Source organism: Muscardinus avellanarius (assembly GCF_963383645.1).
Source record: "Muscardinus avellanarius genome assembly, chromosome: 5".
Taxonomy (NCBI): Eukaryota; Metazoa; Chordata; class Mammalia; order Rodentia; family Gliridae; genus Muscardinus; species Muscardinus avellanarius.
Window position 1 is genome coordinate 128,230,614 of NC_137790.1, and position 24,924 is coordinate 128,255,537.

The 24,924-nt window shown below is 40.6% G+C and overlaps 1 protein-coding gene across 1 annotated transcript in view; it reads left to right on the plus strand.

The window, feature by feature from the left end:
* The window catches only part of SLC9A9 (solute carrier family 9 member A9), a gene marked incomplete at both ends in the record, with an annotated part of 603,254 nt that overhangs the window by 56,026 nt on the left and 522,304 nt on the right, over positions 1–24,924 (plus strand). The window contains one exon of the mRNA XM_080695867.1: positions 1,146–1,222. Within this exon, the coding sequence (XP_080551993.1) occupies positions 1,146–1,222 (77 nt within the window). The remainder of the gene's footprint in view (positions 1–1,145; positions 1,223–24,924) is intronic.

Here is a 24,924-nt window from a genome sequence, read left to right on the forward strand (position 1 = left end):
ATCAAAGTTTATTTCTCCTTTTAAATTTTATGTTAATGTGGATACTAGAAAAAATGTTTACATGGCACATGTGACTTGTGTTCTGTTTCTGTTGGACAGTGGTATTCTAGATGACTATACCAAATAAGGCCCTTATTAATTAACATTGCATTTATCCATCCGGGTGTAGAATCAAGGATTCCATTCAGGGTCATAGAAAGAAGAAAGTCCAGTTTTTAAGATTCTGTGCACTGCCTAATAATACTTAGGCACAGCCTACTGTGTACATATCGTGGGGTAATCATTCTCGTGAAAGTTTAAGTGCAGTCACCCCTGGTGTCGCAGAACGAGGCTCTGGGCTGCAGGTTTCTGAGATGCAGAGGTAATGCAGAAGCTTTTCTGCTTCTCCAGGAAGTTTCTGGACTCTCCCTCTTCCCTTTGGCTGGTCTCTCCAGCATCCTGAGGCTCCCTCCTTAAGATCTGGCAAGATGCGTGTACCTCAGGCTCCCTCTGGCTGTCAGTGCTGGTTACTCAGGTCCTACTGAGGAACTGGAAGGGAGTTTTCCTAAACAAGCATTGGAAAAGATTTAGAAATCTGGGCGGAGTGAGAACAGCTTTCTTCATCCCTGACCTCCAATAAATACTAGGCTTCATTTTGAGTTTGGCTCATTAAAGCCCGTTGTTTGGGTTTTTAAAGTTTGGTTTCATCATCGTCAGAAGATATAGAAAGAAGGAGAGAGCCAAGTAATGTCAAAAGGCGACTCGAAGTTCTTACAGTTGCATTTTTTTTCTTAATGCTAAAGATATTGTATCTACAAGGAAACTTCTTGTAACTGTGTCTTGCTTAACTGTTCAGAGTTCTGCTTGTCAAGTCCCAGTCCCCGCCCTCCTCCGCGGTCCTGCCAATCTGGCTGTAGCCTCAACCCCACCCTTCCAACTTCATCTTCCAACTGTTCTTCCCCCTCTTCTTTTCTTCCCTCCCTGTCCTTTGTAATAAACTCACTTAGGTCTCTATAGACACAGTCAGGCTCCAAAAACAAAATTTGCCTAAACAGTGACCAAAGGGAAGTCCTGCGAAAAACCTCACACTTACTTTTAGTTCCTATTCCATTAAAAAAATTGCAACCGTACTCTAAGAAATATATATATATATTTTTTCTTTCCAGAGACACTTTTTTCAAAACCTGGGATCTATTTTAACATATGCCTTCTTGGGGACAGTCATCTCCTGTGTCGTCATTGGGTGAGTGACATCCTCTGCTCCATCCAGGCACCTGTGGGAAGAGTGCGCATGTCCTGGGATCCTCTCCCTGTGTCACGTCTGGGTTTGTTCTGTCTTCTAGTTTGTTCCATTTTCTTGCCATCCTTGCCAGGGTCTCAGGTGCCCTGCTGTGACATCCCCAGCCCCAGAAGATCACATCTGTACACATTTTATTCTGACTCAATTCCAGTGTTTACATATCTTCTGACAAACACAGTTATGAAATCGAACTGCAGTTGGACTGCTGGGTTTCCTCTGTGATTTTTGGACTTCTGGTTTGGGGAGTGTGAATCACTTGGCTTGAGTTATGTGGAGCAGAGTGCCTTAAAATTTGTTTTTTTAGCTTGAAGAATGCAAATAGGCTCAATGCACCTTGTTCTGTTAACTTGTTACAGGTCCCTACCTGTATCTGACAGGAGTATAATAGTGCCAAGGGTTTTTTTTTTTTTTTTTTTTTCTAAAGGAATGGTTAAGAGACAGTTGTCTGCAACAGATAGATCCAAAAGCCAACAAAATTATAAGATTCTGGGATGGATGGCTTTTTGGTCGATACCCTACAGAATGTGGACTTTTTTTTCTATAATATGTTTTATTGCTTATGCTGCTGAGCTGTAAGTTAAACTGTATAAATGCTGGCTTGCAGCTCATCATAAAGCAAAATATGGTCCAAAATGGTAAGCCTGTCCAATTCACTTATAATTCTATCCAATACATAAAACTCTGCTGTAGAAAAAATGTCCAAGAGCTATGACTATGATGATGAGGTGTCTTCATTTGTCTGGCACAGCCAAGTCTACCCTTGACTTTTACAGCATCCAGCTGTTAAAATCCTAACACAAGGAAAGGATGCTGAAATCACACTCTAGTCATGCCTCTAGCCCTTCTTTTAAGCAATGGCTAGTGTGTGCCAATTGAAGGCCAAAGAGGTGTCAGGAGGTGTTTTTACTCAAACTAAAAAGCAGGGGGATTTTCTGTTGAATGCTCTGCTAAGGTTTTCTTGAGCCAAGACTAGAACAGCTCAATCTACATCCTGTGACTCTATTCAGCATCATTTAAACAGAGAAGATGCTAGAGAGTTTAGCTCCTGAAAGTGGAGCCTTGCAAGCATGTAGATTGGGGAGCCTCATCAAGTATAGATGCACACCTACGTGATCTTTAAACTGTTTGTGACCTGAGAGGCACAGTATATTTGACCCTTCACATGGTGTGCTCTGGGAAGGGTTTTCTGACCTATAAGTACGCCATTGCTTAATATTCAAATTTCAAAACTCTCAAGGGCCTTAGTGGTATGTGTTATTAAAGTCTCTTATTCTGATAAGATCTTAAAAGACTTGGGTAAGTCTTGCCATCTATTAGGGACTAAGAAGTAGGGATCCAGACAGAGTTTGTGTTCTGGAAGTCAAAGACAGAGGAAGACAGAGGGGAGACAGTGTCTAACAGCAGGGAGGTCAAGTGGGGGAAGACTCTTAATATCCATTGGGCTGGGCTGCTGGGAAGTAAGGGATGACCATATGCTTGTCCTGTGGACAGAAATGAGGGACAACTCTTGATCATCCCAATTGTTTTCCATATGGCATAATAAGAAATAAGAATTTACTTTTATACCATCAGTCTTGGTATGCAATTTCAGAACTTTGAAGGAGAGGCACATCCTTAATTCAGAACAAACTGATATTTTTATAACTTGGTGACTTCTGTTATTTAAGATATACTCAAGCCTTAAAAATAACTGGTTATATTTTTCTGATAAATTAATGGTGGTATGAACAACCAAAGATGTTTATTCAATACTCTACACAAACTGTGCCCTTTGTTAAAGTATTTTATGTGGATTATTTATTTAATTCTCCATCTTATTAAGTAGATACTATCTATTGGCCTCATTTCACAGATGAGATAACTGCATTTTAGAATAACACAGTGGGGAGTAATAGAGCTGAGATTAGCGACCAAATATTTTGGCCCCAGAGTCAAATTCTTGATGCCCAACGGACAAAAACAAAAACTACTTTTCTTCTTTGTCCGATATTATCACTAAAAATGGAATTGTATAAATTTATCAATAATCTCCACCATACCACAGGCTTCTTGATTAGCAAAATAGGAGTTGTCATAGATGTGGGAGATTTTTATTTGGGAATTCCATCCTTTTCTAAGGGAAAGAAGAGATGCCTGGCTTTTTGCATATATCTACTGAATCTGCACGAACTAGGCAGGAGGAAGGAAGGATTCCTGTCTGACGGTTAGATGGAACTCCGAGAAAGTAATTTAATGGAGGAAGTGGAGCCGGGGGAGTCACTGGGTGGAGAAGGACGAGGCATTGGACTTCCTGTGTCGTCAAGTGGGTTACGCTAGTTCTGGTGGGCGAGGGAGCATTGTGAGGGTGCCAGGTTAGAGAAGAGGTTTCACTTCACACAGCTATCTCGGGGAATATGGAACCAAAATGCTAGAGGATCGACAGAAAGAAGGGCAGGAAGCCCAAGATCAGAAATGTGGAGGCCATAGACCTTCACATAGTGACCGCGAGCCCGAATGGCTCTCGGTCTTGGTCCTCTAAAGGTAGCAGACATACCTACTCAGACTACAGGCTGGCTTCAGAGCTGGGCTCAGGTGCTCTGCAGGAACTGAAATCCTTGAGTTCCTTGGGTGAGTTCTTAAATTTATTAACCCCTTATCTTTTCAGAAATTAGATATAAACTGTCTTTATGTTACATGGGACAGTTTAACAAAATACCTCTGGCAATAACATCAGAAAAACCTTTTTTTTTTTGTTCTTTTTTTTGAGAATGAGCTACTCATAAATAATTCAGTGACCGTTTTAATGTCATTTCCCCATTTAATCACCTAGGGAATATTGTCTTAAACATAGCTCTGTTTTTTTAAAAAAATCCTCATGCATTTGAAATATTTCTCAATTTAGCTTCTCTATTTGGCGGAACTGTCCCTTAGTCTTTGACCCTGTGCCTTCACCCAAGGTGATACACTGTGTGTTACTATGACAACCCTATACATTTTGTCCTAAGAATTTATTAGTATCCCTGAATGCTTTTATTTTTTAAGAGCAATAAAAATGATATTCTCTTAATTTCTCTGCTAATAAGGAATTAAATGTCACAATATCAAAACTATTTAGAAAAGGAGCATGGATCTAAGTGATCTTCCACTGACATTATTTACATATGTGAAATTATCACTGCCAAGCTCAATATCGTGTGTGGGAGAGGGGATGGAGCGGGGGAGGCTCACCGAGTGTCTTTATCACTCTGAACTACATTATGATGTGAGACTGCAGTGCCAGCAATAAAAGTAGGCAGGCAGAGAGATAGAATAACTAAACTTTTTTTTTTTTTTTTTTTTTTTTTGGTGGTACTGGGGTTCCTGGAAGCCCTTCTACCTCCGGGCTACACTCCCAGACCTATTTTTACATTTTTACTTGGAAACAGGGTCTCCTAAGCCAGCACGCACATCTGGCTTCGAACCTGCGCGATCCTCCTGTCTCTGCCTCCCAAGCACGGGGATGACAAGCGTGTGCCACCACGCCCAGCCAGAATAACTAAACTTTTAAATTTCTTCCCATGTGCCACACACAGATGTAAGTTTTATGCTTATATCTTTATTTCACTCTCACAATATCCTCACAGAGTTAGTAGTAGTATTTTTCTCATAGTAACATACAAGGATGTTGAAGCTGGGCCTTGTCCCAAAGTTACATAGTATGTAAATGGTAGTAAATTGCAGAGCCAGCCTGTCTCCAGAAAACCCGAGTTACCTTAAACTTTCCTTATCTTCCTCTCCTTCCAATGTGACCTTGTACATTTCCTACAGTATTTTGCAATCAATAACTAACCCTTTCTGACAAACTAAGTCAGCAGTAATTTCAGATTCTTGCCTTTATCATTATGGCTAGCTATTACGAGAAATCTAAATATTTAAGAATTCTCGACTTCCGGGAAGATGGCGACCGAGAAAAGCGGGGCTTAAGAGCCCCGCTAACAACAAATCTCCATTACCACAAAATCAGCGCCTTTCATAGCCAGAAAACACCATCACCAGTGAAACAAAAAATCACCAGGCTCCAGAGAGAAAGCGGTCTGAGAACAGAGCCACAGAGGAGATAACCGGCCTCACGCCCGAGGATGCGGCAGACGCGGCAGCAGCGCCATATTGCCGGCACCGGCGAATTCACGGGACGGCTACAGCAAGCCGAGGTGAGCCACTGCGGAACAGCCAGGCGGGATTTCTCCAAGCAGAGAGCGTCTAAAGCTCCCAGTGGCTGAGCTCAGCACACGCTGCAGGGATTCAGAGTTGAAATCAAAACCAAGAAGAAAACGCCAGCCCCATAGCCGAGGGTGTAGCAGCGGCGCCATATTGCCACCGGCGGCAGCAGCAGCAAATTCAGCGAGGCCAGTACAGCTACATCTGTGCACTCAAGAACAGTGAGTCAAATTGCGGGCCACAGAGGAGAAATCCCAGTACTGTACTCCCTGGGACTTGACCCAGTGGTGGAGGGGTGGTGGCAGAGATATCACACCATAGGAGAACGTGCTACCTGGCACCCCCCACAGTCTAAAGCAGCCTCTATCAACTCTCTGGGTCGGAGACTCTGTGATAAAACCCAGTAAAGGAGTAGTGGGATCTGAGATACTACTGACTCGAGATCCAGAACACCTTAAGTGAAGTCATAGTGACCCAAGGGAAGAACCCAGAGAAGGCACAAACATCCGAAATCATGGGAAAGAGGAATAATACTGGAGCAATGAATGCACACAACCTCACAACATCAGAACCCGATAAAACAGAAAATCAGAGATTTCTAGAAGATCAAATCAGGAAAATAACTGTAGAAATAATAGAGGTGCTTCGAAAAGAACTCAGAGAGAGCCAAAAAGAGATAAAGGATGCAATTAATGAAGTAAAGGCCTCAATTCAAAGCACAAACAACTGATTAGAACACATGGAGAACAGAATCTCACTCTTAGAAGATGAGCAATCCAAAAATGAACGCATAGTTTCTAATCTAGAAAAAAATATCCGACAGCAGGAATCTGATATTGAAGAAATATGGGCCCATTTTAAGAGAGCTAATATAAGAATAATTGGAATAGAGGAGGGAAAAGAAAGTGAAACCAAAGGGATCAACAATCTCTTCAAGGAAGTAATAGCAGAAAATTTTCCAGACATCGAGCAAGAGGCCGATACACAGGTCCAGGAAACTTATAGAACTCCCTTTAGACAGGATCGGAGAAGAGGATCCCCACGCCACATAATTGTCAAAATGACCAATGTGGAAGCCAAGCAGAGAATCTTAAAGGCAACAAAAACAAAGGGCCAAGTGACATTCAGAGGCAAACCAATTAGAATCACTCCAGACTTCCCAAACCAAGTTATGAGAGCCAGAAGGGCTTGGAGTAACATATTCCCAATTCTGAAAGAAAACAATTTCCAGCCAAAAATTTCCTACCCAGCAAAACTTTCTATCAAATTAGATGGAGAAATAAGAAGCTTCCATGACAAACAGAAACTGAAGGAATTTATGTCTTCAAAACCAGTGCTAGAGAAAATACTCAAAGAGATTAACTACAAAGAAGAAATAGGTAACACACACCAGAACTAGAGAAACAAGATTTTCCATCCAACAGACAACTAAGATTGGTTATCTGTGGAGATTCATTATTTATGTTATTCTTTTACCTATCTCTAAAGGATATTGTTTGCCTTTATTGTTGTTAATTTTTAGCATTTCTAGTTGGAATATTAATATACCTTCAGATATAGCAATTGGAAATATTTTATCCCATTCTATTAGTAACTGTTAACTCTGTTTACATTGTCTTTGGATATACAATTTTTTTTTATTTTTTAGGGAGTTTGTATACGCTTCTGTTGCCTGTGCCATTGAAATCATAACCAAGAAATCACTGCCAATTTCAATGTTGTGAGGTTTAATGACCCAGATTTTCTCCTAAAAGCTTATAGTCTTAAGATTTATATTTAGGTCTTTTATCTATTTTGAGTTAATATTTGTATATGGGATTAGGTAAGGGTCCAATTTTATTCTTTTCCATGTAATTATTATTTTTTAACAATATTTAGTTAAAAGATTATCATTTCCACCACCAAATGTTCATGGAAACCTTGTCAAAAATAACTTGACAATATAGGGAAGAATTTAGCTCTAGGCTTTTATTTAACTCCAATGGTTTATATATCTGCCTTTAGAATAGTACTACACTGTTTCAATTATTGTAGCTTTATATGGTTTGAAATCAGAAAATATATATCTTCTAGCTTTGTTCTTTTTCAAGATCATTTTGGGTACCTAGACTCCATATTCCATATTAGGATAGAATTTTTTCTGAAAAATAAATATGTAAATATATGATAGTTTTACCTAAAAAATAGAAAAAATATTCTCTGGTAAGAAAGAATGCAAAAAGAAATATTGAAATGTCATCTTTAAGTCATCAAAAGCTTGGTATCAGACAAATGAAACTGTTATGTGAGATTACCATTTTTAATTTTAGATAAATTGCCATAATACTAGATGTCAACTACTAAGCCAAGCATGGGAGGGAGGGATAGGGAGAGAATGGGGTGGGAATTGGGTGGGGGCTGACTGGGAAAAGTGTGCAAGTATGTCTACAAAAGTATGTATCCTACTATGATGTATGAATACAGTGCACCAATAAAAAAAAAAAAAGCTAGGTATCCTCCCTCCTCACAGGTCCTTGTAGGTTCTCTGTAGACTCCTATTAATGCAGTGAACCAGATCACAGTCTTTACTGGGTTTCAGTGATAGGCCCTAGGTTACTGAGTCAGTCAACACTGACCTATGTGCCCATGTGTTAGATGGTAAGGAATGGCCGGGGTTGCAGGGAGGGTTTAGGCCAGGACAGAGACAGGACAGAATGGTAGAGTGTGTGGGTAGGTGGCTAGCAGTGTTCTACTTCTGAATTAGATCATGACAGAGTTTACTTGTTCACTTGGTTTGAGGGAAATTTAGATGCTACTGCATTTTAAGATAGTCCTCTCAGTCTAGTCTCATGAAGTCAAACAGATTTGGGTTCAAATCATGGCCATACCAGGTCCCAGTTTATGTGCTCTTGGACAGGGTACTTAAATTCTGGTTATTTCTTTATCTGTGTAAAATAAGGATAATTACAGTCCTGCCTTGCAGAATAGTAGTATCAAAAATAAAATTTTCATCAGCTTCCAAAAAAAAAAAAAAAGAATTCTCTGTCAATGCAGTTGCCAGGAGGACACTTGTCTCTTTTGACCGGAGATGGATGGAGAAATAGCTTGAATCTATCTTACCTCTTTAGAATTGCTAGACTCTTGGTAACTCGCTCAGGAAAACCTAGATCCATAAACATGGGGCTGTTTACATTGGTCACACTGATATTCCTCAGCACTACTGATTTTCCCAGTTAGTCTCCTTTTTATACTCACCATAGACCTTGTGTCCGACACAGACATCCCTGCCCTTCTGCCCATGGGGCACAGGTGTGGAGAACCCTTAGGCATGTCCATCCTCTTCCCCCTGGGTCATCATGCCTGCTTCCCACTACTTCTATAATTATTCTTTCTCTGTCCTTGACTATGATAATGTATAGCGAGTTTCAATAGCCCCCAAATGCTGATTTTTACACCCCAAAGAAGGAACAAATTTATAGTTTTTAGCCCCAACTCGAAGACTTGTAGCTCACAGGTGGCGGCTGTGGCATACCTCAGTGCCTCCAGCTCTAACCTGGAAAGAGAATGACTTAGAGCTGGGTGCTTAACCCGGGAGACTGGAGCCCTGAGATGGCAAAGAGAGGACTTAGTGCAGCTCCTTCTGTTACCTGCGAGTTTTTTCTTGGCAGAGCCTCTGCGTAGATTTCACCAGATTCTCTAGGGAGGTGCTATCCTCGAAACAAAGAACCTGTGCGTTTGCTAAGAACCTAGGCAAAAGTCAGAGTAGAAACGCGGAGAATTTTATGTCTCTATGTTTAGTTAGAACTGAAGATTTCTCTAGGATGAATTTCGGGTGGAAATATGCATGCTGTTGTTTTATCATGTACTGTATGTAATAGCCATAAACTAGTTATCATGTATTTATATGTGTTTCCTGGTTTGGAATATATTTCAGAATATATACCTCAGGGTACAAGCACCATTTGTGTTAAAAGTCTACAAATGCAGGCCAGGCATGGTGGCGCACGCTTGTAATCCCCGTGCTTGGGAGGCAGAGACAGGAGGATCGCGCAGGTTCGAAGCCAGCCTCGCTGGCTTAAGAGACCCTGTTTTCAAATAAAAAAATATATAAAAAAATAGGTCTGGGAGTGTAGCCTGGAGGTAGAAGGGTTTTCAGAAGCCCCAGTACCACAAAAAAAAAAAAAGTCTACAAATAGTGGTGCATACCTGTAGTCCCTGTACTTAGGAGGCTGAGACAGGAGGATGGCAGATTTGAAGCCAGCCTCAGCTACTTAGTGAGGCTCTCAGCAACTTAGACCCTGTTTCCAAATAAAATATAAAATAGGTCTGTGGGAGTAGCTCAGAAGTAGAAGGCTCCTGGCTTCCACCCCCAGTACCATAAAAAAATCTATAAATGAATATTCATTTTAATAAAACAATTTCAAGTTGCTTTCCAAATAAATGGTATGAATTTTTTCTCTTATTTTTTTTACAATCTCATAGATATAAAATAAAAATATGTTATGGTCTTTATTTGTAGTTTCTTAATTATTAATTAAGTTGATTATATTTTCATGTGATACTGTTCCAAGATTTCTGTTCATTTTTCTATTGAGTTTTTTTTGCTACATTTTCATTAATTGGCCAGAGATCATTATACGTTCCACATATGAATCCATATTCACTTACATATTTGCAGAAACTTCTCTTAGCTCGTGTCTTGTACTTTTACTTTATATGTGATTTTTTTCAGAAAACAGTTCTTAATTTTAATGTAGTCAAATTTATAAATATTTTCTTGTATGGTTAAATTTTTGGTTTGTTGAATAAGTTCTTCTCTACCTAGGAGTCAGAAAAATATTTCTTTTTAACTCTTTTATTTTAAAGGTGCCTTTTACAGAAAGTCCATTTTCTGGACTTGATATTTGTATGTGATTAAAAGTAAACATCCCATTAATTTTTTTTCTCAAACAGATAGCCAATTACTCTAATGCTGTTTATTATCTAATCTTGCTTTTCCAGAGGATTTTCTGCCACGTATTGTGGTTTCTGTTTTGGGAGTCCTTAATTCTATGTGATTGCTTTATGATTTATCTCTATACTGGTGTCATACAGTTGTAATTGGTTCAATTATTGTAGAATCACAAAAAGTCCTTATATTTTATAGGGAAAGACATGTAAAAGATATTCATCTTCTTCACAAGTACCTTATCTATTATTAGTTTTTTACTCTTTCATATAAATTTACTTCAATAAATATAGTTTTGAGTGTGTAATTTAAAGAAAAATTTCAAGCATGTTCTTAAACAACATGCACTTGTGCACTTATGACTATGTTTCTGAGTATTTTTCTTAGGAACCCCTGGAGACATGTATAAGGGTATTTATTACAATATTATTCACAATAGGAAAAACTCAGATTCTACTAACAGGAGAATAGATATATACACATAACAAAATATTACATAAGAGCAGAAAGCAATAAAAAATAACTTGTGAAATTGGAGATAAATATCAGAAACGAAATGCAAATCAACAAATCAAGTCCTGAAAAGCAACATTGCAGTGTGACACCATTTTTATAATGTTCACAAATGATTAAAATTATATATGGTAATGGGATGAGCAATATTCACATTATAGTATTTCTATTTAATTAATTATAATCATTTATATTTAAATAATATATTAAATATTTATGAGTATAATGTTGTTACATATTTATACTGTTCACAGATGATTAAGATTACATTGCTACTACATAATAGCAAAAAGCAATAAAAAACCATCTGTGAAAATGTGGAAAAATCTCAGAAACAAAATGCAAAATCAACAGAGTCCTGTAAAACAGCACTGTAGTGTGGCATCATTTTTATAATGTTCAAAAAGACTTGAGATTAAATAATACTCCTTAAACACAGCATATATATACACACACATATGTATGTATATATATTCATATATATGCAAATTCGAGGCCAGCCTCAGCCACTTAGCCAGGTCCTCAGCATCCTAAGGGACCATTTTAAAGTAAAAAGGGCTGGGGTGTAGCTCAGAGGTAGAATGCCCCTGGGTTCAATCCCCAGTGCAAAAGAAAGTATATAAATAGATAAATGAATAAATGTATGTATGTAAGGGAATAACATACAAAATTTGGTGGTATGATTATTTCCGGGGATGGGGCAAAAGTAAGGGATAAAAAGAAACAGAAAGGAGAGATAAGTTATTGATACTGTCCTGACCCATGGGTTTATTTTCCCCCAGGTGTTCAGTCTATTATTATATGACTTGTTTATATTTCCTATCTATTCTGTTGTATGCATCAATTCCATTAAAAAGAAAACAAAGGGGTCAAGGAGCAGAAGGAACTATTTCATCGATTTGTAAAACGCTGCTGGATGAGGCTACTTACTTCCATTCCTGGGAAGCCGAGTCCTTTTGATGGTCTTTCTCTGCATCTGTTTTAATAAGCATCTCGGGGCTGGCAGTCATCAGAGGCAAGAGGGCCAAGAGGGATTTTTCCAGGACTCAGACTGGCTGTGTCAGCCACAGAGCCCCTCTCCTTTCCCTCTCTGCTCCTGCCGCACCTTTTCCCTGTTCTCCTCTCACTGCCCCTCCCTCCAGGCCATGTTCGCCTCTGCTGCCACTGGAGACTGAGCCGCTGTTGTCTGTGGCTCCCTCTTCTCAGAGCCCTGGAGGCCCTGGGAGGCTGTCCAGAAGGCCTTCTTTGTGCATTTATTTGCTCTCTGGATTCTGAGTTGGCAGAATAGCTGTCACTGATGTCAAAGAGAAAACTTCATAGATGGCTTCCCAGACTCAGCCAAATAATAAAAAACAACAAAAAATCATCTTTAACCTGTCAAGTCCAGCCCCCTGTTCAGCAGTGTGGGTTGGTTCTCATGCCCCCATCACAGCACCCAGGGGCTGGATTTCTGGCAGCAGAGAGGAGGATGAAGTTTATGGGGAGAGATGGTTTTAGAGCCTCCAGTGCCAGCCGGGGTAGGAGGCAAAGTGTAGGATGGAAGAGAGAGCGGAGTGCATCAGAGATGGAGTCTGGAGGTCAAAGAGGGAGTCCTGGGAGCTGCGTGAGTTCACCTGCATTCACCAATCCAGCCCTCGGCCACAGCCCCACAGCGTTGGGGCGAGAAGGACAAGGCAGGATAGACAAAAAGAAGCAAGATGCTGGGGGACTTGGAAAGGATAGCAGATAAAAGCCAACTCTAATGCAGAGAGAAAAATGCTGGAAAATGTTTAAGAATGAGATGTAAGATTATTGTAAAGAGAGAGAGAAAGAGAGGGAGGGAGGGAGGAAGGAAGGGATCTAATAATGGAAGAAAAATGTATGAGGAATTGCAAAGTACTCTATTTGGAAGAAGAGTTTACCTGAAGAGTCTTATTATTCTAAAGATTCTAACTATTGGCTGTCTTATAAATAAAATATTCACCTTAGAAGTATTCAGTTAGCCTTTATCTCACAATACATTCAGATGGAAAGTTGACTTTTTTTTTCTCAATTTGACCTAGATCTGATGGTAGAGCTACAGGAAATGTGGCATAACTTCTATCCTCTTTCTTTCTCTCTCTCTCTCTCTCTCTCTCTCTCTCTCTCTCTCTCTCTCTCTCTCTCTCATATATATATATACATATATATACATATGTATATATACATATATACATATATATATACATACACACATACATATATACACACACATCCTTTAACTCCATTCAGATGAAAGATTAAAAAATAAGGGAAATATGTCAGCTATGTATTGCTATATAACAAAATTCTTCCAAGACTACTTGGAGTCTTAAGACAAAATTCCTCCAAGACTTAGGGTCTTATTTTGTTCGTTTATGATTCTGTGGTTCAGCAGTTTAAGTTGGGTTCAACCTGGCAGTTCTGTGGCCCTCATCTGTGGTCAACATGTGACCGCAGTCATGTGTTTTTGGCTGGGATTTGGTGGCGTAAGATGGGCTCACTACTGTGTCCAATGGTTGGTCCTGATTTTGGCTGATTGCTCAGGGGCACCTATGGATGACTCTTCTCTCTGTGGAGCCTGGCGTACCCAGTGGGCTGGCTGTGGCTTCTCCATGGGTAGCCCCAAGTCAGCATTTCAAGATGGTAGTGACAGAAATGCAAAGTCTCAAAGACCCAGTCTGAGAAGACAGGTAATCTTGCTTTACGACATTGTATTGGCCAAACTATCACAAGTGCAGCTGAAATCCAAAACCCAGAAATAGGTCTTGCCTCTGTGCTGTAAAGTGTGATAAAGTCACATTGTCAAGGGTTATGCATATACGGATGGGGAAAATTATTAGGATGTCTTAGGGCAGGCTGCTATAAAAGTACTATAGACTGGGTGACCTATAAACAATAGACATTTAGCCAGGCCTGGCGGTACACACCTGTGATTCCAGTAATTGTTCAGATGAAACAAGAGGATTGCAAGTTCAAGGCTAGCCTCAGCAACTTAGCAAAACCCTGAGCAACTTAGTGAAACCCCATTTTAAAATAAACACCACCAACAACTATAACAACAACAAAAAGGACCAGGAGTGTAGCTCAGAGGTAGAATGTTCCTGGGTTCTATTCCCACGATCATTAATAAAGGAATCAAACAGTGAATCAATCAATCAATAAAGTAGAAATAAATTTCTCACAGCTCTGGAGGTTGAAGACCCAAGATCAGTATGCCAGCGTGGTGAGATTGTGCACGGGTCCTCTTCTGGATTACAGATGGTGGACTTCTCTATTGTCTCATTGTATCTTCACATAGTGGAAGGAAGGTCCTTGCATGAGCTCTTTGGGGTGATTATTACAAGAACACTAATCCTAGTTGTGAGGATCCCACCGTGATGGCCTTGTTGCTGCCTATCAAAGGCCCCTACCTCCCAATACCATCGCTTTAGGGGCTACGGGGTTACAAATCTGGAGGTAACATAGACATGCCTTCCATTGCAGTGACCACCTTAGCAAATAATCGACTAAAAGAAGGTTCTATATAAAATGCCTTTATAGATAGCAAAGTAGTAGCTTACATTAGAAAACAGGACTTAGAGCCAGACATGGTGGTGCACATGGAATTCCAGTTGCTTGGGAGGCTGAGGCAGGAGGGTTGCAAGCTCAAGGCCAGCCTCGGCAATTTAGCCAGGTATCATTACAGAATTTAAAAAAAGATAGAGAGAGAGAGAGAGGGAGGGAGGTAAAGAAGGAGGGAGGGAGAAAGGAGAATTCAGAAGCTGGGTTGAAACCTATAGTTTATGGCTAAATTAAGACATGATCACCAAGTTCACCATGAAGCAGTTAAGTCCTCAGCCTCTACCAATAGACTTCCTTACTCCAGAACCATTATACAACCAATTCCTATCCTGATGACTTAAGTGACTTACTAAGGAGTGTTTTGAAAGGTCCTATATTTGGATATAAAGTGTCTATAGAAAGATATACATAAAGCTCAGAGTCAACAGCCCCCTAGCTCAACCTCTCGCAGCAAAGGACACTCAGGAACAGCTGTCCCCACCCAGCCAGCCTGGGGAATTATGGGAATGCTGTAAGCAACCTGAAAATTCCCACCGCTGTCTTGCCCATGTGTGGCGTGGCCGCACCCGCTGACTGCAGAGTTTCTGCAGAGGGGACCCCAGTGGGGCTGCAGTCCCCTTGTCTGTCATGAGCTTCTGCCTGTGGCCTGGTTTGCATCTGCTCTCTGGCTAGAAGTTGAGCTTCAGGAAAGGGGTAAGCTTCAGGGCTGGCCACGGCTTGGGCTGGCAGCTTGTTCACTTAGCATGACTAGCTTAAGTAAGGACCGATGTCACAGGGCCTTTGTTACACCTTCTGGGGCTGCCGAGAAAAACTTCAGATGAGTACCTCGGAATCCTTTATTGAACTCAAAATGATGACAGGGCCCAAACGATTGAATTCACCTGGCTTCTTCTCCCTGTCTTCTTTTGTTCTTGGCCTCCAGAGGTAAATCTTGCCATGGATTTTATTTACAGCTTCTGTATGCTATTTTTTTTTTCTAGCAGTAGTGTCACACTCCAGGCTATGGGACTGTTGACTTTTCCTTCTGCTCATTTTTCTAAGATCCAGTCATCATGGTATCCATCATGGTTTCGAGTGGCCGTTTAATGGTTTTCATAGAAAAGGTGCAAATGTGTAACTATCCCCCCTCTTCCCCGTCCTCCTCTTGACCAAGTGCTGAGTGAGTGGGCACTGGGCTGGTGTAGGGCTTTGGGTAGACACTGACATGTCCACGAGAGGTTTCCAGGGCAGAGAGGTCTAGCCTGGGAGCAGAAGTTTATTCCAAAGGAGGAATCAGCCCAAGGTTTGGGAGGAGACATCCAGTGACAGAGGGTGGCTTGGGGAGGGAATTAGCAGGACAGAGCTCCAGGTTGCCCATATTCAGCGAGGTCAGAGCATGAGGATAAAGCAGTCACTGAATCAAGATGGTAAGGAAGGCAGTATTAGCCTGGGACTTGAGGCCTGTGTTCTCGCATTTGGCTGGGACTCTATAGGCTGTAGGCCACTAAATGAGATAGGAACTTTGTGTATCTGGGTGGAAATTGAAGCTAGGGATATTCTACCTCTGAACTACACCCCAGCCCTTTTTATTTTTATTTTGAAGCAAGGTCTTGCTAAATTGCCAAAGCTGGTCTCAAACCTGCAATCCTCCTATCCCAGGCTCCCAAGTCCTGGGATTATACGTGTGCCCCACCATGCCCAGCGGGATATGCACTTAAAAAAATTTGTTTTTATGTTTTTATTTTTTCATTGGTGCATTGTATTCATACATCTTAATGGGAAGCAAGATGGTGGAGACAGACATGCACACATGACCCATTTAGCCCTTACCCAGTTCCCATCCCATTCCCTTCCCCGCCCTCCTTCTCATGTTTGGCTTGGTACATTGATGTTTGTTAAAGTACATCACGTGCATTAGAGAAGTTCCTTTTCCCCTCCTCCCAGCCCCTCAGTTAGGTCATCTTATTTGCTCATCTATAGTATTTCCTTCTTTGTCTAGAGTTTCTCCCTATGACCCATTTTCTCCCTAGCTTTCATATATTAGGAAGCACATTGGATTTCTTATTTTTTGTGACTGACTAATCTCACTGAGCATAATGTCCTCCATTTCCATCCATTTCCCTGTAAATGACATAATTGTGTTTTTCTTTATGGCTGAACTTTTAATAAGTTGCTCTGACTACACTGTGAAAGGGGCTGTAAGCCAAGGCAAAATGCAAGAAAACAGGAGGAGGTGGAAGTTTAAAGAGTGGCGGCTACTTGGCTGGGTTTGACAGAATGGACACAGTATTGGTCACATTTGTAGGGAGGAAGGGCCAGAGCAGGTGACTATGGAATTTCTGGTTTCAGCCGTCCGCACACTGTGGATTTGACTGTCAAATGTTAGCAGTGTGGACCTCATGGGTTGACCCCTTCCATCCATGCCCTATGTTTCCTCTTGGGCTTAACTTCTTAGTTACCCCTTTGATTTTAGTACAAGTTAATAACTATATTGCCAAGTGAATCCATGAGCTGATAAATAGATTTGAACACTGCGCGTGTTTTCATCGACAGAGACAGCAGAGCAAAGGTGATAAGAGGCTTTTAAGGTTAATTTTCTGTGTGTGTGGCCCTATTTTCTGCATTTATTATTTTATTTAATCTTAAACACCAGCAGCAAAAACATATATTTATGTCATTTCCTTTTTTTAGGTGAGATGCCTAGGGACTTAGACTGTATATGTAACTTTTCTAAGATGTGACTGACTCCAGAGTTTGGATGCTAAACTCACCCTTGCAACTTAAATTATATCCTTGGGCCTTCTATACATCAGCAGTATCCCGAGCTTGTTAGAAATGCAGTGTCTTGGGCCTTACCCCACACCTCCTGAAACCCTTATATGATTCCCTAAATTCTGAATCCCAAACGAGAGCCTAAATCCCCCCCCAAAAAGCCCAGGAGGCTCTTGTTAATAGCCTTTGTAGGTACACAAAACGTTGCTAATGCTGCACTCCCAAATCTAGTAGAGATTTAATGCCTTACACAGGATTTATTATGGACAGATTATAGGATCGGAGATCACTCTAACCAGCCTTTAATCCATATTATCCAGGCATCACTGAAACTAAACCAAATCAATTAAATTTATAATGCATATCTACGAGATTTATATGGCACATGTCTGGTTCAAATCACGCACGTTCGTTATGCAGGAGGCCATCGGTAGAATACTGTTCGTCTGGCACGCGGAGCCATCACAGTGAAAAATAGTGGGCGTTCTGGTCTGAGAATTTTAGCACTCCCAGTGTGGGAGGTGCTCGACCTGATTTAGCAATTACGCTCTGATGTCATTAAAGTAAAATGGCCCCAATAAAAGGAATAGTAGTCAGTCTTAACTACAGCTCCGGGCTGCTTTATTGCTGTTTCACCCTCGCTAACTTCCACTGTGAGAGAGAGAGAGAGAGCCGTAAAGGAAGTTCCCGTCAGAATCAGAAGTACCGAGAATGACATTGTCTCTTTAGCAGAGTGGAGCAAGGGTCATCCTGAAGTTCCCGCCACCAGGTGACAGGTGCCTAGAATCTCTCATTTCACATGATTGTTGATCATGTGCCCTGTGGTCACATCTCCTCCCATTGAAATGTCAGAGTGATTTCACCAACTCTCCGAATTCCTTCTCATTGTGACTGGATCCTTCTCGGAACTTCTGATCTAGCGCGTTGTGGAGCAGATATCTCAGTCTTTTTCTCAGAGTATCACAGATACCACGGCACTTATTCTCTTTCCCCAAATAAGTCACACGATATTCAAGAGGTATTGACTACAGCGAGGACAATTGCTTGTATTCACTGAGTACTTACGTTGTACCATTTATGGGCAGCAAGTTCTTTTGCCCTTTCATTCCACATTTAATGATTTTTAAAATAAGAATATATATATTTTTTCTCCATGATTAAAATATCCATTTTAGTGGGAGCACCTTGTTGGAACTTTTTCCTACACTACTTTTCTATGCTTGAATCAGGATTCTTAAAACCAGTGTGAGAAGCTAGATCCTATGGGAAACTGTCCATCTAATTAGCCTCACATATGTGATGGTCCCTTCCCAACTCCTTAGAATATGTGCGCTTGAGGACACTACCTTTTTAGTTGCCCAGGCTTAACCTTCTTTCCTCTACCTTACAGGATGGATCTTAGCTCTCCTGAAGTTCTTTTTGTTTTGTTTTGTTTTTGTGGGTCTGGGGATGGAACCCAGGGGCATTTGACCTCCGAGCTACACCCCCTGCCCTACTTTTTTTTTTAATGTTTTATTTTATTTTTTTATTTTTTTTACATTTATTTATTTATTTTTAATTAATTTATTTTTTAAATTGGTGCATTGTAGTCATATATCAATCACATTGGAGTACAAGACTTGAGAGGATATACAAGCACACATCATCCAATTAGCCCTTCTCCAGCCCCCATCCCATTCCCTCCCCCTCCCTCCATCGCATGCTTCTTTGGTGATTTACTTTGATACATTTGTTTATGTACCTCCTGCGTTTTAAAGAGGCTCCATCCTCCAGTATTACATACCCTCTGATTGGTCACATTAGTTGCTTCACTATAGGGCCCTTTCTATAGCTCAGCCTCTTCCTGTTGCCCTTTTCCTCCTAGTTATTGCTGATTAAGAGAAGCGTCTGATTTATATTTTCTGCGATATTTCTCTGTGCATGCTGCGTTGCAAGTACCGATCCCACTCTTGATGGTCCCAGTAGTGGCCTGGCTACTCAGTGGACTGATCCAGACCTCGCTGGCTCAAGCAGCGGCCTTGCCTCATGGGAGGCCCCAGTTCTGGTCTCGCTGGCCCCTGAACCGGTCTAACCCCTAAGCTGGCTTTGGTCCCGGCCTTGGAGGCCACAGGAGTGAACTTGCCTCACGCCAGGCTCCGATGCTGGCCATTGGCCCCTGCACCGGTCTAACCCCTTGCCCTGCCCTACTTTTTATTCTTTATTTTGAAACCGGGTCTCGCTGAGTTGCAGAGGGCCTCACTAAGTAGCTGAGGCTGTCTGCGGACTACGATCCTCTGGGTCTCAGCCTCCCGAATGCTGAGATTACAGCGTGCGCCACCACGCCCAGCTTCTCCTGAAGTTTTTGCTTCTCCTCCATTAGAGTCCAAACTCTGCTATTCATAAAGTTTTGATTGGATAAAATCTTTGCATGAGAGTGATTCTATTGCATCATCAATTTCTAATTAACTGTGATTTAATCATCAGATTTTGAAAGGCCATTTTCTTTATCGTTAACGATCATAATATCTTCACTCTATTTTTTTATATCTTCACTCTTTTTTTTATAACATTCAACAATTTCTACCATTCAAAAATGAATGAGAACATTATCATTCATTACTTTTTTTTCCTGTCTGGATTTTACATACCATTTCCATTTCAAAGTTTACTTATGTGTTTAGCTTCTCCTATTAATTTTGTATAGCTCGGTCGTCCAAAATTGGTTCTCTTCTTTCCAGGCAAATCTATGGCTTCTAACGTACGTAGATAAATGGCTCACACGATAGTCAAAGGTTGGCTTTTTCATTTGCAGCCAAACAGTAGCAATTCTAGATTGCAAATTTAAGGCCTCTACAGAAATCGATGACCTGATTACTTAACAAGTTACCTACTCCACTTCTCAGAGCTAAACACAATTATGGCTTTACCCCAGCAGAGAGAAATTAAGAGTTCAGAAAAAGGTAAACATTATCCTCTAAGAGTGGAAAGTAAACGGAGACTCATTTGGCAGGATGTAAGCAGCGGCTGTGTATGGCATCGGCTGCAGGAAAAGATTCTGCATCAAAAATGGCCTCATTGCTTTTAGAGGAAGGGTGCTCTCGTGTTAAAATATGGGCAGATGTACTGTTTTCATGGCACTCTTCCTAGTTTTTTTTTTTTTTTTTTTTAAACAGAGTCTCTTAAGTTAGTGTGGCTGGCTTCCAACCTGCAAAATCCTCCTGTCTCCGCCTCCCAAGTGTGGGGATTACAAGTGTGCGCCACCACGCCCGGCTTGGCGAAGGTTTTCACACAGGTTGTCTTATTCGCATTTCTGATACCTCTGAGATAGTGTGGGTGGAAATTGTGCTACTTTGTAGATTAAAACATAAGGCTAAATGACTTTACCAAATACTGTTAGCTTTTTTCAAATTGACATAACATCTATTTCTTCTAATTCTTTGATATCTGTAAGTGCTTTTCGTCTTTGTTAAAAGGCTTTCCTACCCTTGAAACCTACTCTTAATTATTCAAAACAATAAAGTTTGAGACTTATGATAGATGTGATAAATAATAAGTGTATCACATATTCTGCATATATACACATATATATACATACATACACACATGCACATACACGGAGGTGTATGTGTGTGTGTGTGTGTGTGTGTGTGTGTGTGTGTGTGTGTGTGGTACTGGAGATTGAACCCAGGAGCATTCTGCCTCTGAGGTACACCCCCAGACCTATTTTACTTCTTATTTTAAAACAGAGTCTTGCTAAGTTGCTGAAAGCCTCACTGAAGTTCCTGAGGCTGCCTTCAAACCTGTGATTCTCCCACCTCAGCCTCCCAAATACTGGGATTATAGGTGTGCATCCATCACCATACACAGATAGCACTTTCATATTTCATTTTTTCTTTTTTTTGTACATACATTATTGGTGCATTGTAGTCTTACGTCATAATGCAGTTCAGAACGATAGTGACACGCAGGCCACAGTGCTCAGTAAGCTTCCCCAGCCCCCTCCCACTCACTCCCCTCCCCAATACTTGAGATTAGCACTGGTATTCTCATATATGTGTATGATATCAATGGAAGTATTTCTTTTATTAATCCTCCCTCCCCAAAAAAAAGATAAGAGGAGGGAATCTTTGCATTGACTATTTAGATATTTTGGGAACATATTTTGAGTAGTGTTAATACTCTTTGGTAATTTAGTTATGAGCGTACATCAAAATTCCACTATAAAACCAGGCATGGTGGCGCACACTCGTAATCCCAATATATGGGAGGCTGAGACCGGAGGATGGCGGTTCTCAGACAGCCTCAGCTACTTAGCAAGGCCCTTTGAAACTCATTGAGACCCTGTTTCAAAATAAAGAATGAAAAAATATAGGGCTGGGGGTGTAGCTCAGAAGTACAATGCCCCTAGGTTCCATCCCCAGTACCACACACAAAAAAATTCCACTATAATTTCATAAGGGGGAGTGGCAATAGTTCATTTCGACTGACTGTGCTATCTGAAAACCGGTTGTGGCCCATGATGAGCTAGTTGCTACTGGATTGGGAAGGGTAGCACACAACCAAGAGTAAGAACAGGGTATATTCATGAAACCTGTTATAATGGCTAAAATTTTTAGAATCATATTTTGTATAATATAAAATGTCATTTATTCAGGATTTCAGGGTTTTGCATTTTACAAAAGCGTTGGTAATAATTTGGAAATAGCATTCATTTAAGCAATTAATGTTTCTTCATCAGAGCAAGTTTGAGAAATGGTAATCAGGAAAGTCAATTAAAAGATTCTTCTATTTTTCTTCTTTTCTTTTCTTTTATGGTACTAGAAATTGAACTCAGGAGCATTCTACCTACTAGCTACACCCCCCAATCCTATTTTATTTTTTATTTTGAATCAGGATCTTGCTAAGGTGCCCAGAGTCTTTCTAAATTACAGAGACCTTCCCCCTTTATCAGCCTTCTAGTAGTAGGATTACAAACATTAGCTACCACACCTGGCTAAAGATTCACTCTTTTTCATGACCCAGTTTTATATATTTTTTAAATTTGGAAACAGGGTCTCTTAAGCCACCAAGGCTGACTTCAAAACTGTGCAATCCTCCTGTCTCCGCCTCCCAAGCGCGGGGATTACAAGCATGGGCCACCATGCCTGGGAAAGATTCACTCTTGATAGGAGTATTTGATGTAGGAAAAGTAAAATAACTAGAAAATAATTTTTATGTTACAGTTTTTTAAACATTTGGCCAAAGTTCATGACATGGATGACTAATTTCTCAGAATAAACCTTAATAAACTAAGCATTAAAGTTCATCATAAAATTACTTGAGCATTTAAAAATGACATTTTTTCTAAAAGATTTTTGATTAAATATTATATATACTGATATATATCAAAATCCTGTCAAAGTGCTAATAGTTTAAATAAACATACATCTTGAGAAAGCAGAAAAAATAGGAAATTAGGCAACAGATTATGGTAATTTAGAGTTAAAGAACATACATTTACATTTTGAGGGTGATTGATTTCATTTAGAAATGGTAAGGATGTGTCTTTCTTTTGTGTTCCAAGGATTTACATATAAATTCAGTTCATCACACAAAACCAGACGCTAAGGCTATGCGGTGCTTTTAAACCTCTAACACCCACTCAGAGTCAAAGCCAGGTTTTCACCATGTTTTAAGGACACTGTAGTGTGTTGTTCTAAGTTTAAATTTCAAGGTCGTTTCCAAGTTATGATCTCCATGCCTACTGGAAAGAAAAGTTCAGGCTTTTTAGAAAGGTCTGTTTCAATCATCAGATGTGAAAAGCCATTTTGGTAAAGTTGTTTGCAGATTTCCGAGTGAGCCAACTCCATAGTGAAGAAAGGAGGGTTTATTCTACTTACATGGATGTTAACAGGAAGGGGGCGCTGTCCCTGCCTAGAAAACTGTGACTTCTTTCCAAACCCCATAGAATGAACCGGACCCGCGGTGGCTCCGCTGCTATTGGCTTTCGTCTTGCGCCCTCTGGTGGTAAGAGTTGTAAATCACAGTGTCACAGTGCGGGACCAAGTCAACAAAGCTTGCTCTTTCCTGCTTTCTGGAGCTTGGTGTAGGACCAAACTTCAAATTTTGGAAAAACCCGCGACAACTTTTTGCAGCAGAGTCGCCTTAAGTGTCAAATAATACCTGTTTTTTTTTTCTAATTTTGCCAGGAGATGATAAATGATTTAGTAAGGCTTAAAACAAATGGACTTTTTATTATTCGGTTCTCCTGTGTCCTACAGATGATATTAATTATTGAGTACTTTCTAAGTGTCAGACACTGTATAAGCATCGTTGCACTTGATATCACTTAACTGTGAATTTAGTGCTTTTATTTTTTTTGTTTTCTCTCTTACTTTCCTGGGGCTAAACTTAAATCTCTGGTCTACTGATATTTGGATCTTTGGGCTTGAAGTACAGTGCTTCTCATCCATCCCCTTTCAGCCAGGACCTGTGAAGGGCAAGGCCAGCAGAGGCGAGTCCCAGCCCGGGTCTCTATTGGGCTAGTGAGGCCGGAGTGCTAAGATCTGGGGTGCATCATACATTCAGGAGTGGGCCTGGGGAACCCAGCTCCAGGACCCCCACTCCTGAGCCAGGTGGAGACAAAGGTCATGGTGGAGAGTCCCAGTGGGGCCTCTGAGCCAGGAAATTTGAGGAGAAAATGCACCAAAGAAGTGTGCCTAGAAGTTGAATTAGCTGACAGGGTCCCTTGGGAGGCGGGAACAGCCTGGGACATTTTCCTCCCAGCCATGGGGTGTGTGTGCTTCTTGAATATTGCTAGGTCTCTTTGAATGGCTCAGGTTTAGCTGGGCGCGAGCTGTCAGCCTGTAAGCCTGGTATTGGGTGTATTTGAGACTGAGATGGGATGATTGTAGGTTCCAGGCCAGCTTTAATAACTTATTGAAACCCTCATCAACTTAGTGAGACCCTGTTTCAAAATAAAAAAAATAAGATAGCATTGGGGGTATAGCTGAGCGGTAGAGTGCTCCTAGGTTCAACCCCAGTACTAATTTTTTTTAATTTGAAAATATCACAGCAATTATATAGTTCAGCTTTTGTTTGAAAAGGCTTTTCTTCTGGTCTGGGTGTGATGGCGCATGCCTGTCATCCCACTACTTATGAAACTGGTATAGAAGGTTTGCAGCTTTAAAGCCAGCATCAGCAATTTAGTGAGGCTCTCAGTAACTTTAACGAGATTCTACTTCAAAATAAAAAATATTTTATTATTTATAAATAATAAAATATTTAAAAAATAAAAAAAATAAAATAAAAAAGATGTGGTGTCACATGCTTATAATCCCAGCATTTGGGAGGCTGAACCAGAAAGAAAGATCTGGGTTCTCAGCCAGCCTCAGCTAATTAGTGAAGCCCTTTTTCAAAATAAAGAATAAAAAATAGGGCTGAGGATATAGCCCCTGGGATCCATCCCCAGTACCACAAAAATATAAAATAAACAATAAAAAATAAAAAGGGCTGAGGTGAAGCTCCGAGGTAGAATATCCCTGCGTTCAATCTCCACTACCAAAAGAATTATCTTTTTTCCCCCGCTATAATATAGTACATGATACACTTTTCTATAAGGTCGAACAGTTCCCGGCTACCTATTCTGCTTTATGTGCTAAGCACTTCACGTATATTAATCCCTCTAGTGCTCACCATACACACCATGAACTGTGCAGTGTTTTGCCCTCAATTTACCAATGAAAATTCAGAGGTCCAG